General features: G+C 39.4%; 1 protein-coding gene across 3 annotated transcripts in view; it reads left to right on the forward strand.

Moving 5' to 3' along the window:
- The window catches only part of prkg1b (protein kinase cGMP-dependent 1b), a 556,354-nt gene that overhangs the window by 464,343 nt on the left and 74,762 nt on the right, over positions 1–17,249 (forward strand). For all 3 annotated transcript variants that reach the window (XM_052027531.1, XM_052027532.1, XM_052027534.1), the window contains one exon: positions 1,652–1,726. In XM_052027531.1, coding sequence (XP_051883491.1) covers positions 1,652–1,726 — 75 coding nt within the window. The remainder of the gene's footprint in view (positions 1–1,651; positions 1,727–17,249) is intronic.

Consider the following 17,249-nt stretch of genomic DNA (forward strand, 5'->3'; position numbering starts at 1 on the left):
TGAATGAGGCAAAAGAGTTAAAGAAAACAATGGTGTGCCTGCTGATAAGAATTCCTTGAAACTTTTTTTTCTCTCTGCAAAGAAATTCTGTCAGACTTGCTCTTTAAATTAAGTATTGGCACAAAGCTTTGATACAAAAATGTAATCAGAGAACAAAAGGGCTTATTTTTAGTAAATACTGGCACAGATCTAGCATTGAGCAGCATAAGCTGGATATTACTGTAAAGCAAGAAAGATGCACATCAAAAGGAAAAGTTGCTGTAGGAATTTTTGCTACTGTTATTAGTGCTGAGGTATGCCTTTGACTTGCGTCCACCAGTGCATATGCAACATCAGTCCAACCAGAATGCACATGTCCATCGAGAACTGGTAAGAGTGCCTAGTGAACCCATGCAAAGACTTTCCACACTCTATCTTGGAGACCTTAACTTGTCTGACTTCAGTTTATGCAGTGCAGTGTGTTGCACACTGAGACATGAATAAATAGAGGTGATTAGTATTTTAGAGTGTCAGTATGCAGCAGGCATTTGGTGGGGTTGGATCTGACAGTGCTCAGTTTAACTTCTAATCTTAAAGGTTCGCCTCTGACAGTGTTGCATCCTCTTGCTACTGCACTGTGCTCAAGTCTTTGGAGTGAGTTATGAACAAAAAATCCTTTGACTCAGAGGCTCAAGTCACCTAATATTTCAAAATTGAATTTTTACTCATTTCCTTTACCAGGAACTGTGTAAAGGGCCATTGTGTAAAACGTCCCTTTCCTCATAAACTGGCAATAGCAATTTACTCATCCTTTGCCAATGGTTTACACAAAGCATGATATTCGGAATAAATGGTCACCTTACTTCAAATTACATCTGGTTTCTCTGTGTGGCATCCAAATTGGTTTAATGGGCAGCTGACTGCTGTCTGGGCATTGCCACATGATATGTTTTTGGCGGTCATCATGTGCCTCAAGAAAAGGGACACTCATTTGTAGCTTTTATTTTTACCTCTGGTTATTTCAAATGATTGTGCACAATCAGTTTGTCTATCATCCTTATGAAGGATGATACCACATAGCAACAGGCTGTCACTCTCTTTTTCTTGTTTCCTTAAGAAAACCTCACTGAGCAGGGAACATCATGGCCCTTACTTCTACATCCCCTCTCTCTGCATTCACCTCAGCCCAACTGAATGATTTTTGCCCCCTTCAGTTTGGAAACCCTGAATTGTACACTGAAATCTGCTACTGTCTATAGGATCTGACTGCTCTGTCAATTGACTTGTTGATGGTGTATGTTGAAAAGCTATGGGTCTTAAAGGCCTTGGGTCATAGGGCAAGCAAAGCATTACTTCTTGTGAAGATATAAAACTTCACTTAAAATACATTCCATTTCAAGAAATGAATATTTCTGTCCACAAGTATGTGCATATATCTGTACCCAGGTGTATATGCGTATGCGAGTGTGTGTGTGTGTGTGTGTGTGTGTGTGTGTGCACGCGCGCACGATTGTTTGATCATTAAATTGTGCGATCATTAAATGTTTGAAAATTTCTGTATTATAATGCAACTGTTTGTTCGCCAAATCTAATTTTACCTGCCATTGCTTTTTGAGTTTTGATTGCCCGTTAAGAATGTCTATTTGCTGAAGCTGTGTTCTGATTGTTACAGCTCATTCAAACACCTAATTGGAGGTCTGGAAGATGTTTCCAACAAAGCTTATGAAGATGCTGAAGCTAAAGCTAAGTATGTCAATCATTTCTCTTTTTACCTTTATTGTCTTCTGTAGCTGGTGGTTGAGCAGTAATATAACCTATGAAATGTTCTTCTGCGTGTAACTATCTAGGAATATCCCCTGAGCTAAACATTTGTTGGCTATTCCCAAAGTATCAACACTGTGTAAGATTTACAAGAACATTGATTATAATGATAAGTAAAGACTGAATTGCATAAGTGATGTCAGAATTTAACAAATTATCTGCAGTTCTTTTGTATTGGCAGAGCAGTTTATGCGCTTGTGTTTCATGATATTGCTCTAGTGAAAGCACTTGATTTGTGTGTAGAACATTCATAGACACATACTCAAGTACCATTGTACTCAAGCTGGTGTTTTAATAGGATTATCCATTTGGTTCCATTTACCTAAATTATTCCCCTTCACTCTGCATTTTTTTTCTTTTCAAGTATATATCCAGTTCCTTTTAAAGGATACATTTGCACCTACCTCCACTGCCCTTCTAGGCAACATTTCTTGTTGATTTTTATGTTTTTTATGCACTTCCTTTGTTTTTGTAACAGAGTTAGGAGAATGGAGCCAGAAAAATAGCTGAGAGACCATTGAGCTGGATATGATCACTAATGCTTGTCTGATTTACACATGAGTAGATTTATTCTATCCAGGTTATCACACTTTGGTTTAATATGTGCCAGGTCTGTCAACTTCACCAATTTCTGTTGCAGATTGTATTTGCAATTCCTTGAGTGCTTCAAGGTTCTTTAGATTGACACAATGAATTAACCCAGGAATATTCTGTGTTGATGACACATTATTTGCAAACTTGCAATGATCAGATTAATTGGTAGTTCCTTTTGTGTACCAAGCATCAGATTTGTGTCAGAGAATGTTGTAGCAGGTATAAAATGAGTAGATAAAAGGGTTTGGATATAGTGCAAGATGAGATGAGAGTTTAATGCGTGGAAAGCCCGAGAAATGAAGACACAAAATCGGTTGTGCCAAGAAAGACATTCTTAAAATTAGCCCATTTAAGAGTGAAAGCAGGAAACAATTTATCATTTAAAGGATGATGAATACCTTGAACTCTATCTTCCTAAATGTTGTGAATACTGGTGTTTATTGGTTCTTCCAGTAAAGTGTTGGAAAGTATTAGTGAATGTGACAATAAATATTCATAGAAAGTGGATATATGAAATTGTAATGATCTACTTAAATCATGGAGCAGGGTCAAGGAAATGAATAACTGCTCCAGCTCCATGAGTTATAATTAATATATTTTATGTCCTTAAGATGAGATGGTCCTCTCTGCTAAGTTGACCTACTCCTGGTTTTATTTGCCATTAGCAAAGCTCAGGTGATTTTGAATTAAATTTGGATTCCTGAACCACTTACAGTTTTGCCCTGCAGTACCCACTGAACTGCTGGTGGTGGTGCTATTCTGCCACATGGATGGGACTGCTGTTGCCTACTTCTATTCCCATCTATTCTACTTCAGCCAGAGTATCATTTGCAATGGCTTCTCTTCCTATCTCTACACCCTTACCTCTGCAGCTCCCCAAGTATCCATTCCCTCTATTTCTGATCTGCAGGTGGCACCTCAATGAGACCACCCAAAATAAAAGACATCATCTAAAAAAGTAGCCTCAGCTTCCACATGTATGTTGATGACACCCAGCCCTACATCATCACCAGCCATGACACCTCTAGGGTCATTGACCATGCACACTGCTTGTTTACTATCTAGTATTAGTTGAGCAAAGATTTCTTTCAATTGAATATTGGGAAACCAAAGTCATTACTTCCAGTCAATATAACAGGTTCAATTCCACTGCCACCAGTTCCACCTCTCCCCTTGGCCATTGAATGAATCTGAACCGGACTGATCACACCTTTTGTGTTTGACCAATGAATAAGCTTCCAACCAAATATCCTGTCCATTGCTAAGACCAGTTACTTCCATCTCTAACACTTCCTCTACCACAACTCATCTTCTGCTGAAACCACCCATGCATTCAGTAACTTGGGACAAGCTACTACAGGGCAGAAGGCTGAACCATGGATTTTGGTGGCTAGAGGTAAGAGACAGACAGATGTTACAAGAAGAAAGAATTTGTTTATACCTTAACTCTTTCACAACTGTAGGAAGGGCCAACATACAGTCTACCTCCTTGTATTGCTCTGCTTAAAAACAGTTATCTCAGTCTTTCTATTTAATATCAGTCTAATATATGTCTCTAACTAATAGCCCAGTTAATCATGCACTGATCTTCTGTTTAATTATCCAATTTATTGCATTGTATTTCTCAAATAACTCAATTTATTTCACTTAATCTCTGTGTTTAATAACCCTGTCTATCTTACAGAATCTGCCTCTTTAAATAATATCAGAAAATGCTCACCAAATCAGTTAGCATCTGTGGAGAGAAACAAAGTTAATGTTTCAGGTTGATGAACTTTCATCAGAAGTAAGAAAAGTTAGAAATCAAAAATATTTTAAGTTACAGAAGAGCGGGAGTGGTGGGTAAAACAAAGGGACTATCTGTGATGGGCAAAGATTAAATGATGCAAAGGGTGGTGCTGCCTGCTAAGGGATAGTGATGAAGGCTTGTTAATTGCAGCTGATCTATCTGGAGGAGGTGTAAGTAGAAAATGAACGAGAGAGGGAAAGCTGCCAATACGAGGAAATGTGGGATAAAAAATACTGCATTTGCTGGAAATATGAATAAGAGAGAATGCTCGAAATATCCAGCAGGTTAGGCAGCATCTATGTAGAGAGAAAGACTGAGTTAATGTTGCAGATTGAAAACCTTTCATCGGAGCAGACCAGTTCTGATACAAACTGGAAAGGCTGGTTATCGTAAATTGTTGAAGTCCATGTTGAGACTTGAGAGATGTAGTGTGCCTAGACTAAGGATGAGATGTTATTCATTAGGCTTATGTTGGGTTTAATTAGAGAAATTTAAGAGGGCAAAAACAGAGGTCAAGATGGGAGCATAAGGGAGAATTAAAGTGATGGGCAACAGGAAGCTCAGGGTTGCCGCTGCAGTCAACTAGTCTGTGTTTAGTTTCTCCAGGGTGGAGGAATCCAGATCATGTTCACCAAATGCAGTATACTAAACTGGAAGAATTATAAGTGAATCACTGCTTCATGATGGAAGGAGTTTTTGGTCCCTGGAAGGTTAAAAAGGGAAGCAGTAAAAAGCAGATTTAGCAAACCTGTGAGGGCATAGGAAGGTACTGAGGGAAGTGAAATTGGTGTAGGTAGAGATGGAAAACTGAACCAGAGGGTGGCAAAGGATCTGTCTCTTTGGAATGCTGGACGGGAAGGAGAGGAGAAGATGTGTCTGGTGCTGGATTCTTGTTGAAGGTGGCAAAAATTATGGAAGATAATCCATTGAATATTGAGGCTGAATGGGAGGAGGGGAGGGGAAGTGGAACAGATAAAACTGCAAGCTCCGTCAACTCTGGTTGAGGAGGAACTATAGTTAATAAAAAAAACATCATGGAAGCACTAGTGTGAAAAGAATTGTCATCAGAACAGATGCGACAGAGGTGAAGGAACTGTGAGAAATGACATGGAGTCCCTCCGGGAGGTAGTGAAGATAGCTGTGGTAGAGTAGGCACTCATCAGTACCCTATCCACTGAGGCTGAGATAAAATTTTTGTGCAAGGGAAAGGAAGAGGCAGTGTTGGACCTTGTGAAAGTGAGAGCAGGGCAAAGTGCCAGCAGCAATTATGAAACTTTCGAGCTCTGTATGAGCAGGAAGCTGGAGCAATTCATTATCAACGTATTGGAAGAAGATGTGAGGGAGAGGCCAAATTAGGACTGAAGCAAAGTCTGTTACTTGTACTCCACAAAGAGACAGAACTATCTAAATTTCCCCAACTACACCTTTGACTTGGAGGAAGTGAGTGGAGTTAAAAGAGTTGTTCAATCTGAGAATGAGTTGAACATGTTTAATTTCTAACATTTCTTAGTTCTGATGAAAGGGTATTACCCTGAAACATTAACCCTGTTTCTTTCTCCATCGATGCTATCTGACCTACTGAGTATTTTCTTCAAGTTTTTGCCTTTCTCTCACTTAAATAATCCAGTCTATCTCAGTGTACCCTTTTGTTAAAAACCAGGTATTCCTTACGGTTTCTTTAAAATCCCTGTTTGTCTCTCTTTGTCCAAGAACCCAGCATGTGCTTTTGTTTTGAGGTGCCTGTGGATATATTAAGCTCTCAAGGACAAGAATCCATCCTCACAATGTGTAGCATTTTTAATATTATGTTGACCCAGCATGGCATCCTTCCATTTTTATAAATCATCTGTTAAAGTGCCAGATAACTACTGGGAGCAAACACTAAGAAACACGTGTAATGATAGATTTAATTGAGGAATGAGAATTGGATACTCTAGTCTGATGTAAGGTCCATGGTAAAATCAAACAGTATTGGCTCAATGAAGCTGAAGAGATTTACTCTTTATGCTATTAACTGTGCCAAAGCTTTACTGGCTCATTCATTTATGGTGCTGTAGAGCGATGTGCTATTTTCAGTTCTGAGCTCCATTGTTATCATTAAAGCTTCTAGGCCCGATATGGCATTCATATTAAGCTCATTATACTCTAATAACAACAATCAAATTGCTCCTGCTTCACCATTATAATATAAGTGAAAATGAAATTCTGAGAAGATTCCCAAGAATCCCCCAAACTATCAACCCATGAAACGATCTACTTTCATGCATCGCTTTTCACTTTAGTCTCCAGGATGTCTTTAGACTGCAGTCTCTGCTACTTTGTAGCCAAACACAACTTCCAGAATGTACATAAAGGCCCTCTTAAAAAAAGCATGAATGAAGAGGGGAATGAATCCAGTGCTTGTCACAAACTCAGGCCATTTAAAACCTTCACAGCCAATGAAGTCACTGTTATAAAGTGGGGAACAGCCATCCCATGCCCTTGTTTCTAATTACACCTACCTAATTGTTTAGTCCATGTCATTGATCAGCTGCTTAATGACTTAGTTTATCTCATCGTATTTCCCTAATAGTCTGCTTTATAGCTTACATACAAAATGTATGAATTAAGAACAGGAATGGGCCATTCAACCCCTCAAGCTTTCTCTGCCATTTAATAAGATTATGGCTGATCTGATTATAACTGCAACTCTGCATTCCAATCGACCCACAGTTACCTTTTGCTCTCTTACTTTTCAATATCTATCTACTTTTGCATCAAAAATATTCAAAGACTCTGCTTCCACAGCCCTTTCAGGTAGAGAGTTCCAAAGGTTCGTGAGTATCTGAAAGAAAAAAACTTTGCCTCAAATCAGTCTAAAATGAGCGACCTATTTTAAAACGGGTGGCTCCCAGTTATAGATTCTCCCACAAGAAGTCTCACAAGATTCCCACAAAAATCCCACAGGATTCTCCCCACATCCATCCTGTCAAGACCCCACAGGAACTTTTATGTTTCAGTGAAGTCTCCTCCTACTCTGCTAAATTCCAGTGGATGCAAGCCAAGGCTGTCCAATTTTTCCTCTAAGGCGATCCACCCATTCCAGTTAAATGTCAAGTAAATCTTATCTGAAATCATCCCAATGCATTAACAACCTTCCTTAAGTATGGAGTCCAGTTCTATAAGCAGTACTCACTAGTGCCACATATAATTGAAGCATAACATCCCTACTTTGTACTTGATTCCTCTAGCAATAAACACTACTGTTTTGTTCGCTTTTCTAATTATTTGCTGTACCTACATACAGGCCTTTTGTGAATCACGGGTTATGACATTCAGATCCCGCTGCATTTCAGAGCTCTGTAATCTCTCACCATTTAAATAATGTTTTTTTTTCCTGCCAAAGTAAACAACTTCACATTTTCCACACTCCATCTGCCAGATTTTTGCCCACTCACATAACCCATCCAGTATTTATTTGCAGCCTTCTCATGTACTCTTCACAAGTTACTTTTCTACCTATCTTTGTGATATAACCAAATTTAGCAAACATACCTTGGCTGCCTTCATCCAAGTCAATTACATCAACTGTAAAACGTTGAGGCTCCAGCGCTGATCCTTGTGGCTCACCACTCATTTCATTCTGCCAGCCAGAAAAATATCCATTTATGCCTACTCCCTATTGGTTGTTTGCCAGCAAGTCTTCTATCCACGTTACCTTTTACATGGTGAGATTTTATTTCCTACAATAACATATGACATGGCACTTTAACAAATGTCGTCTGGAAATCCAAGTATATTACACCCACTGGTTCCACTTTATCCACAGCATGTTATCTCTTCAAAGAACTCCAATAATTTAGTCAAACATGATTTCCCTTTTGCAAAATCCTGTTGATTTTGTCCAATTACCTTGAACTTTTCTGAGTGCCTTACAACAATGACTTTAGTAGCTTCTAAGATTTTCCTATGAAAGATGTTTAGCTAACTGGCCTGTATATTCCTACCTTCTGTCTCCCTCACTTTTTGTATAAAGGAATTACATTTGCTATTTTCCAATCTTTTATTTCCAAAAATATCTGTCTAATTCCTTTTCCATATCCTTGCTTTCCATTATTAATTCTGCAGATTCATTTTCTAAAGCTCACTTTCTTAACACTTTTTGTTTAAATATCTATGGAAACTCTTATAGTATGTTTCTATGTTTCTGGCTGCCTCACAGAATCTATTTCTTAACTAACCCAGTCTATATCAGTCATTGATGATCTCAGGAAAGGCTTAAAGATCACAAAGCCATCAGTTGAATTGCTGATAGAGCCAAAAACAGCCATCAGTTTTCCTAGGGACTGCATGTCCATTTAGAATGATGGTGAGGGTCATGAGCTATAGAGGCAACCTAGATGACTTCAAGATCTATAACAGGAGGAACCTGCCAAATGCATATTGGATACCTGCTGATTAATGTGGCTTATGGCTGTTTTCTAACAGGCATATCATGTTTACACAGAGTTTATGCTGTTGGTGCTAAGAATCATTGGCTGCACTATCCCCAATAAGAAGCCACGCACTTGGTTGCAGATGCTGGATCAGTGTCAATGTTGACTCGGCACACTGCAGGGGATACTTTTCATTTCAGCTCTGGTTCAGATTCAAGCTGAGCAGACCCAGAACAGCTCTAGTAATCAGTCTGTAATAAACCAAGATAATGGCAATATGTCTCAATATAACCGAAGAATCGTCAAGGACTATTTTCTGAAAGCAAAGCAGCTCAGCCAGTTCCATCTGTTTTGCCTGAATCTCTTGTGTAAGATTCTCTATTCAGAACTCCTGGTGCAAAGGTAACTGATTCATAATGGAACTGTGCTGGAAGTAAATGAGAGAGAACCAATTACAGGTACCACTGGAAGTGTTGACTGCCATTACTGACACACAATGCAGTGAGATCTGTTAATAGAGAAGATGTTCATAGAGAATTAATGTTCTTTTTTCTCAGATCTGGAGAATATATTTCCAAACATTGGGAAGAAAGACTGACATTTGTATATGTCTTTCACATCTTAGGACATGCAAAAGCAGTTTACAGCCAATAAAGTGCTGCTTGAACCACAGTCACTTTTATCTTAGACTAATCTTATAATGACAGAAAGAAGCCATTCACTCAATCAAGTCTATGCAGGGTAACTTACAGATGTCAATTACCCAATGAGCATCACTTTGGGATGTGGTAGGAAACTGGAGCACCCAGGAGAAACCCATGATGTCATAAGAAGAACATGCAAACTTCACACAGACAGAGCTGGAGCTTAACAATCAGACCTAGATCCCTGGAGCTGTAGGGCAACAGCACTATCTGCTACACTAGCATGCCGCCAACATTGGAATCGTGGCAACAAACTTGTGCACATCAAGATCCCAAAAAGAGGAGTAAAGTAATGACTAGATAATCTGTTTTTGTATAGCCATCTTGTTGAGGATAAACATTGGCTGAGAACCTCCTCTGCTCAAAATAGTGCCAAGTGATCTTAGCCATTCATCTGAGAGGGACAATAGTGCCTTTGTTTAACTTCTCTGCTAAATGATGCACAATGTTCTCAGTACTCTGTTTAAGTGGCAGCCTGGACTGGTTCTCTGGATTGCCATCAGACATCTTAGCGGGAAAATCTACCGAACAGGAAGGAGCAAGTTCTTGTTGTTGAGTGGAGTTTGAACATATTATTATTGCAGACTTCAATTTGACCTGTGAGATCAGGGTTGGAGACCTGTTCTATACTCTGTTTGAACGCCTGCAATGGAAAGTGGAGTAAATAAGGATATATACAAAATCTGATCCGACCATCCTATTCCCGCTGTTCCTGAGATTATTTATCATTATTTAGGACCAACTGACACTGATAAACTAAACAAAACAGAAATTCTTCTAAATACTCATCAGGTCAAGCAGCATTTCTGGAGAGACAAATGGAGTAAACACTTCATAAACCATGCCTGATGAAAAGTCATTGACTTGAAACATTCTCCCTGTCTCTCTCTCCACAGATGCCTGTGGTATTTCCAGCTTTAATTCAAGTTTCTAGCATCTTCAGTGTTTGGTATTTGACCACAAGATGTTAGTTGACTAATCTTCTACCTAAACTCATTCACAAAGAGTAATCACCTCTGTTACTGTTGAACAAGAGGAGGGCAGGTGCTCGATAAGGTACCACGTAAAATGATAAATTCTAAACCAAAATCAAAGTTTAAAGGTATTAAATAGTGAACCCAGAGGAGACAGAATATAACACCTGTCTAGCTTCTGGTTGCAAGAACCCTCGTCAACCCACCACATGATCACCCTCTCCTCCACAAGCACAGCTGAGAAGAGAAAGAAGGAATTTAATTAGATACCTCCATGAGATCTTGGTTACATTTTAAACATTACAGTAGCACCTTGAAAATGCTGGAGTTGCTTTCATGCAAAAACTCTCTTGGACTAGTCATTCTTTCACACCTCAAAGCTGCACTACATGAGGATCGATGCCTTTAAAGTGCAAGGTAATATTCTACTGGACTCTATAATCCTGCAAGAATCCTCACTTTGAGATAATTTTTTTTACCTCAAATAGTTTCCTACTTTTTATTTTGCTACTTTTATTACCAGGTTCAAACCTCTCCCCGATCTGAGTGAGAATTTCTGCATTGGGTCTAGCTATCTGTAGAATAGGGAGAAGAAATACAGAGTAATCTTTCAAGTAATGATCACCAGCCAGTGACATCTGGAGCTGAATATGTCTGGACACCACATGCAGATAGCATTAGGCTCTATGTAGTATTTTGGCTTTAACTGTCTTTATGCATACATAATGAATAGCTATTTGCACAAAGTATTTGTGGTCCTTTATCAGCAGTGGAAAGGTACCCAGAATACTCTGTCACCATATTAAGGAAGAAAAGGAATTATTGAATCACAAGAAAAGTTACAAGGAATTAAAAATGTGCTTGATCTTAGCAGCACCGTTAGTTATCCTTTCCTCAAACAGTAGCATGTTACGTCGCAACATAGTTCCTTAGCACATCACATGGGTAAAAAGAAAGTGAATATTCGTAATTGAAGATGATGCCATAGAAACGGGATCTGGGTAGAGATACAAGTAATCAGACAATGTCTCGAATGAAACCTTTTATGCTTCAAAACTGATTTATTCAAATACTTTATTCAGAATTTGTAAATGTAGCATAAGCATAGCAGTGTTCACAATTCTCTTAAAATTATTTCACTGTTGTGAAAAATGTTTAAATGCATAATAATTTGATTGTTCTCCATCAGTAAGCTCATAGCTGACTGCAAACTGTGGGTGTTCATAAGGGAGCCCATTGAAAATATATTGAAAATATCTTTTAATGATGGATGGATCTACTCTCAGTAACTTGGACAGAAAATTATATTAAAATTACTAACACTGTAGCTCTAGGCTTGAATGGAGTTCTCTAATTAACTTCCAATTTCACAAAATGTACAGAAGGCAGTACCATGTATACTATAAAATAAGGCTTTTGATACGCAAACAAATGTTGTTGACATATATCAGCAGCTATGGGGATAGAGGAGAATCCAGCAATTAATTGCATTTTGTTACAGTTTTTGGAATACATCGAAAAAGCATAGATTAAATCTATTAATTTGCATGCGAAGTTAAAAATAAAGCTGAACTCACTTATCACATTAGTGCAGAATTTACAAGGAGTATTTGTTGTGTGAATTTGGACTTACAGTGCAAAACTTTGCCCATATCAGTTGGTATATTGGGAATTTGGGTAATGGAAATTCATAGCATTTGGCCAACTAATTCAACTCATTGATCAAAATGGTATTTTGGGGTTAGGGTTAGGGGAGATTAATTTTATTTTTGGATAATGTAATTATTTGGAAACTTTAATGTTTAGTTGTGCCTTGTGATCACTAAATTATATGTTGATCAGGTTTTACATATTTCTCACAATCTCATTTGACATAGAATGAAGCCATTCAGCCCATCAGTCTATGCCAGCTCTCAGAGCAATCCCAATTATCCCATTTCCCCATTTATTTCCCTGTAACCTCTCCTCTCTTACATGCCCATCAACTGCACCCTGTAGTTTAAGGTAATCCACCAACCCACACATCTTTGGGATGCCAGAGGAAACTGAAGCACCTGGTGGAAATTCATCCAGTCACAGGGAGAATCTGCAAACTCCACACAGAAAGCACCAGAGGTCAGAATCAAAGCTTGAATTCTGTGAAATGGCTGTGTTCCCTTCATTGACTGATATTGTCCCAGATATCAGGCCACCTTTAATCCCACTGGAGATCTGAGGGATACCTTTTCCACTGAGAGAGTGGCAAGTACCTGGAATACACTGCAGAAGCAACACTGCCTGGTGGAAGCAGAGTCACTGACAGCATTTATGACGTACCTAGACAAGCACTTGAATCACCTAGGTATAAAAGGCTATGGGCAAGTACTGGAAGATGGAATTGATACAAATGGGTGCCCACTGGTTAACATGGACGTGGTGGACCAAGTGGCCTGCTTCCATATTGAATGACTCAATGAATCTATGTCCTTTAATATGAATATTTTTCAGGTGTTTGTATGGTGAGAGCCCTGGAAAATTGGTCATATTTGATGGCCAGATAATGTGCACAATATTGGGCAAGTTATATGACGCTCTCCCCATGTTATGACAGGGCGAGGTGTGAATTGGGCAATATATTTAAGGGAAAGAGATAACATTAATGTTACTTCTGACTGTGGGACCTCATTATCATTTCTTCCTCCTGGAATATAGGCCATCCCCGATTTCCATTTTACTGACAGTGATGTCGATTTTGTTTATAAAGTCAGAAAATACACAAGAATCACTCAATGTGTTAACCGTACCTCCAAAGTATTTTAATGAGTGGCATCAGAAGCACATAAGACTGATAAGAAAGAACAATTACTGAAAAGGGAGAGAGAGGAAACTAGTTCTGCTGTTCGTAAGAACGAACATATGTACGTACGTTGGACTTTTGAATTTAATAATATGGGAGTTCATCTGTATGAATGAGTGTCCATAAGTTGGGTGTTTGTAACCCAGGGATGGCCTACTGGGAAAGCCATTGCTGGAAGGCCAGAACTGAGCAATGCGACAATTGCTGACAACCTGGGAAAATTAAGAAGTGTGATGTGTTGCAAGTAACAGGTCAGGGTGAGTTAATGAAGAGGAGAAAACAAAACAAAACTTAGCTATTATCAGTGCAACACACAAAGCGCTGGAGGAACTCAGTGGGTCAGGCAGCATCTATGGAGGGAAATGGACAGTTGATGTTTTGGGTCGAGACCCTTCATCTGAACTGGTCCATAGATGCTGCCTGATACCAGCATCTGCAGTCTCTTGTGTCTTCTAATACCACAAGGGATAACTTGTAGCAAAAGTGGTCAGTTCTGATATAAATAGGGAAAGCGAGTTATTGGAGATTGGAGAGTTTTTATTGAGACTAGAAGGCCTAAACATGCCCTGAGCTACTCTTCTTCAAGCTGGGCCTTGTTATAACAGCTCAGGAGGCCATAGACAGTTATGTCAGAATGGGACTGGGATAGACTCTGGTTTGCCTCACACAACGATTTGAAAACATTCAGAAACAATGAAAAAATATAAAACACTTTTCAAAACAATTTAAAATGCCTTAAGACACCCAAACATTTTAAAACATTGAAATTAACGACTAGATACCAAAGTCCCTCATAGCCATTCACCTTCATTGAAACCATTAGTGTGAGGTGGATGGATGTTCATGTGAACTCCTACCGGAAGTACATGACAACTTCATGAGGAGTCCAGCATTGTAGAATATTTAAAAAAACAACCATGAACAGGCAATTGGAACTTCAGAACTTAAGCAATTGTGTGAAAATCCTAAATATGCTAGTAGTTACTCAGGGAAATGCCAGTAATTTTGTGATTGGGGCACAGACATGCCGTGCAACCTATTATTGCAAAATAACAGCCTATGGCCATGATTCAAATTTTGTTTCTAACCCTGTCCTTTCTCCGCTCTTACCCATTATGGAGTTTGAAGTTCTCCCTGTAGTCTTAGGTCCCCTGCTATTGGTGTGGAGAGTACAATGTTTTACTGTGGCATCTGATTTCTGATGGTTGAAATGGTTTATGTGGGGCTTCCTGATACCCATGATCTACTGAAGAGCCTGAGCGTTGGGCAGTCTAGCACATAGGGTCAATACTTTGTATCAGAATTCTTCAGGGTCAATCTCATTTTCCGCATGTTGGTGTTAAGATAAGGAACTTACCTTCTGTTGCATTCTCACTTGCTATTAGTTTCCATGGTTTTCTACATCACTTGCGGCACTCATTATCTGTAAATTTTAATTAACATATTAAACAAAAATAATCTCAAGTGAAATTACATTCAAATAATTTGCAAGTTTGTTGAAATCCAAAACAACTTTGCCCTCTAGTGGAAGTACTCAGTGCGATTCACATTCAACACTGAATGCTGTTACTTACGGGTTCTTTAGAAAGACTTGATCTGTTTTTTTATTTATCTTTTGAGCTTTCTCCTTATAAGTTGGTTATTCTAGTAGATGCTTAAAAGGTAAAGGTAAATAATGTTTTAGTATCTCTATATTTGTCATTTTGTTTCCTGAACAGAGACTTAATTTTAATGAAATTTCTCCCCTTTTATCTACTTTCCTCTCGGGGAAGTGATGACTCCAACCAGGGCACACTTCCACAAGTTTTATGAGCCTAATTCTTCATGTGTGAATCTGTACAATGAGCTTTGGGAAGATAAAAAGTGGTGGAGGGCTGCCATCTGGCCCAGTGCTATTCTGGGCTGAACTTCACCCTGTGCACATTACAGCATAAGTAACTGGATTGCAGTGACCTGAACTTCTTTTTCCAAAGTAAAATACTGCAAAATTTAGTAATCTGGAATAAAACATGAAATGTTGGAAATAGCAGCTCATGCAGTGACTAACCTGAAATGTTTGACCTGATACTGTATGTCCTACTGAGTATTTCCAGCAATTTCTATTTTATTTTTCCCCCTTCCCTTGCTGTTTCTGCCCTTGCTTGTAAAGATTGATTTCTCAAAAGTTTGCATGTCATCTGGTAACCTGGAAGAGCACAGTGTTATAACAAAGAAATGGTCAGCCTTGTACGTCACCAAGAATGCAAAATCTCATTCATCTCAATCTAGATATTTATTCAAACACATTTACATGGAATAAAATTGCAGTCCTGGACTGGAATGGGAAGTATGGCTGAGAATGGTTTCTAGCTATAATTGTGGTCTCGGTAAGACCCCAACTCAAATCACCCACTTATAATTATTTGAATATGTGGTTCATGCCTCTGAAGATCCCACATCGCACAAAGGTACTGATATTACTGAGCCAGAGGATTAACACTGACTGTCGTTCAGGGATTGGTTATAGTTGGAAAATCTCATCCAGGACCTTTGTTGACAACCTGGGACAGAACCCATATCTGCCAAATGATCCCAGAAATGTTGATTCAAAGACTGTCCCCGTATCTCTCTATCGGGAATTGCTTGGCGAGAAGCTCGGTCCATTTTTCTTGTCTCCTGGTTGGAAATCGTTGTGGCAACCTGATGGATTTTGGTTCCAAACAAAATAGCTTCCTTATCAAAACAATTGCACAGAATTTCACATTCCAGAGAAATGGAAATTCAAGGCTATGTTGCTTAAAGCTTGGCAGCTGAGAATTGTCTGTGTTATGATAGAGATGGTGCTACAGAGAGAAGAGTGAATAGGGAGTTGGAAGAACAGCATTCAGAATTAGAATCAGAATTAGATTTATTATCACTGACTTATGTGTTGTGAAATTTGTTGTTTTGCAGCAGCAGTACAGTGCAATGACATAAAATTATTATAAATTACAAAGATAAATAAATAGCGTGATAAAAAAGGAATAACAAAGTAGTGTTATTTGGTTCATGGACCATTCAGAAATCTGATGAGAAATGGGAAGAAGCTGTTTCTGAACCATTGAGTGTGGGTCTTCAGGCTCCTGTACCTCATCCCCTATGGCAGTAATGAGAAGTGGGCATGTCTCAGATGGTGAGGGTCCTTAATGATGGGTGTCACCTCCTGAAGATGTCCTCGATGGTGGGGAGGGTTGTGTCCATGATGGAGCTGGCTGAGTCTACAACCCTCTGCAGTCTCTTGCAATCCTGTGCATTGGAGCCTCCATACCAGCCTGTCATGAATGCTCTCTAGCGTACATCTGCAGAAATTTGTAAGAGTCTTTGGTGACATACTGAATCTCCTCAAACTCCTAATGAAGTAGAGCTGTTCTTTGTGAGTGGGCCCAGGATAGATCCTCCGAGATGTTGATGCCCAGGAACTTGAAGCTGCTCACCCTATCCACCGCTGACCCCTCAATGAGGACTGGTGTGTGTTCTCCCAACTTCCCCTTCCTGAAGTCCACAATCAATTGCTTGGTCTTGCTGACATTGAGTGCGAGGTTGTTGTTGCGACACCACTTGACCAGCCGATCTATCTCACTCCTGTACGCCTCCTCGTCGCCATCTGAGATTCTGCCAACAACAGTGGTGTCATTGGTGAATTTATAGATGGCATTTGAGCTGTGCCTAGCCACACAGTCATGACTGTAGAGTGAGTAGAGCAGTGGGCTAAGCATGCATCCTTGAGGTGCGCCTGTGTTGATTGTCAATGAGGAGGAGATTTTTTCTATTAGTATTCCAAAATAAACTTTATTCATCATAAAAAACAAACTATATACAACAATAAAATAGTGCAAACCTTTACATTAGTGTATGGATCAATCATTAGTGTTACCTTTTTATATAAAAGAAAACCACAGCACCGATGCCACTCGTGTGGCTCCCTGGGGTGCTACCCCAATCCCATAATTACAATATTTAAGGGGCTTCCTCATCTGACCCCGCTCCTCCCTCTCCAGTGGCAGAAGAACCCTAAACTGTAGTCCTTCCCCACTGAGCCCTTGCATTGGCTGCACCCAGCTTCGTGCGTCCCTCAGCACGTACTCCTGCAGCCTGGAATGTGCCAGTCGGCAGCATTCC

The sequence above is a fragment of the Pristis pectinata genome, chromosome 12 (genome assembly GCF_009764475.1).
Source record: "Pristis pectinata isolate sPriPec2 chromosome 12, sPriPec2.1.pri, whole genome shotgun sequence".
In the NCBI taxonomy this organism is placed as follows: Eukaryota; Metazoa; Chordata; class Chondrichthyes; order Rhinopristiformes; family Pristidae; genus Pristis; species Pristis pectinata.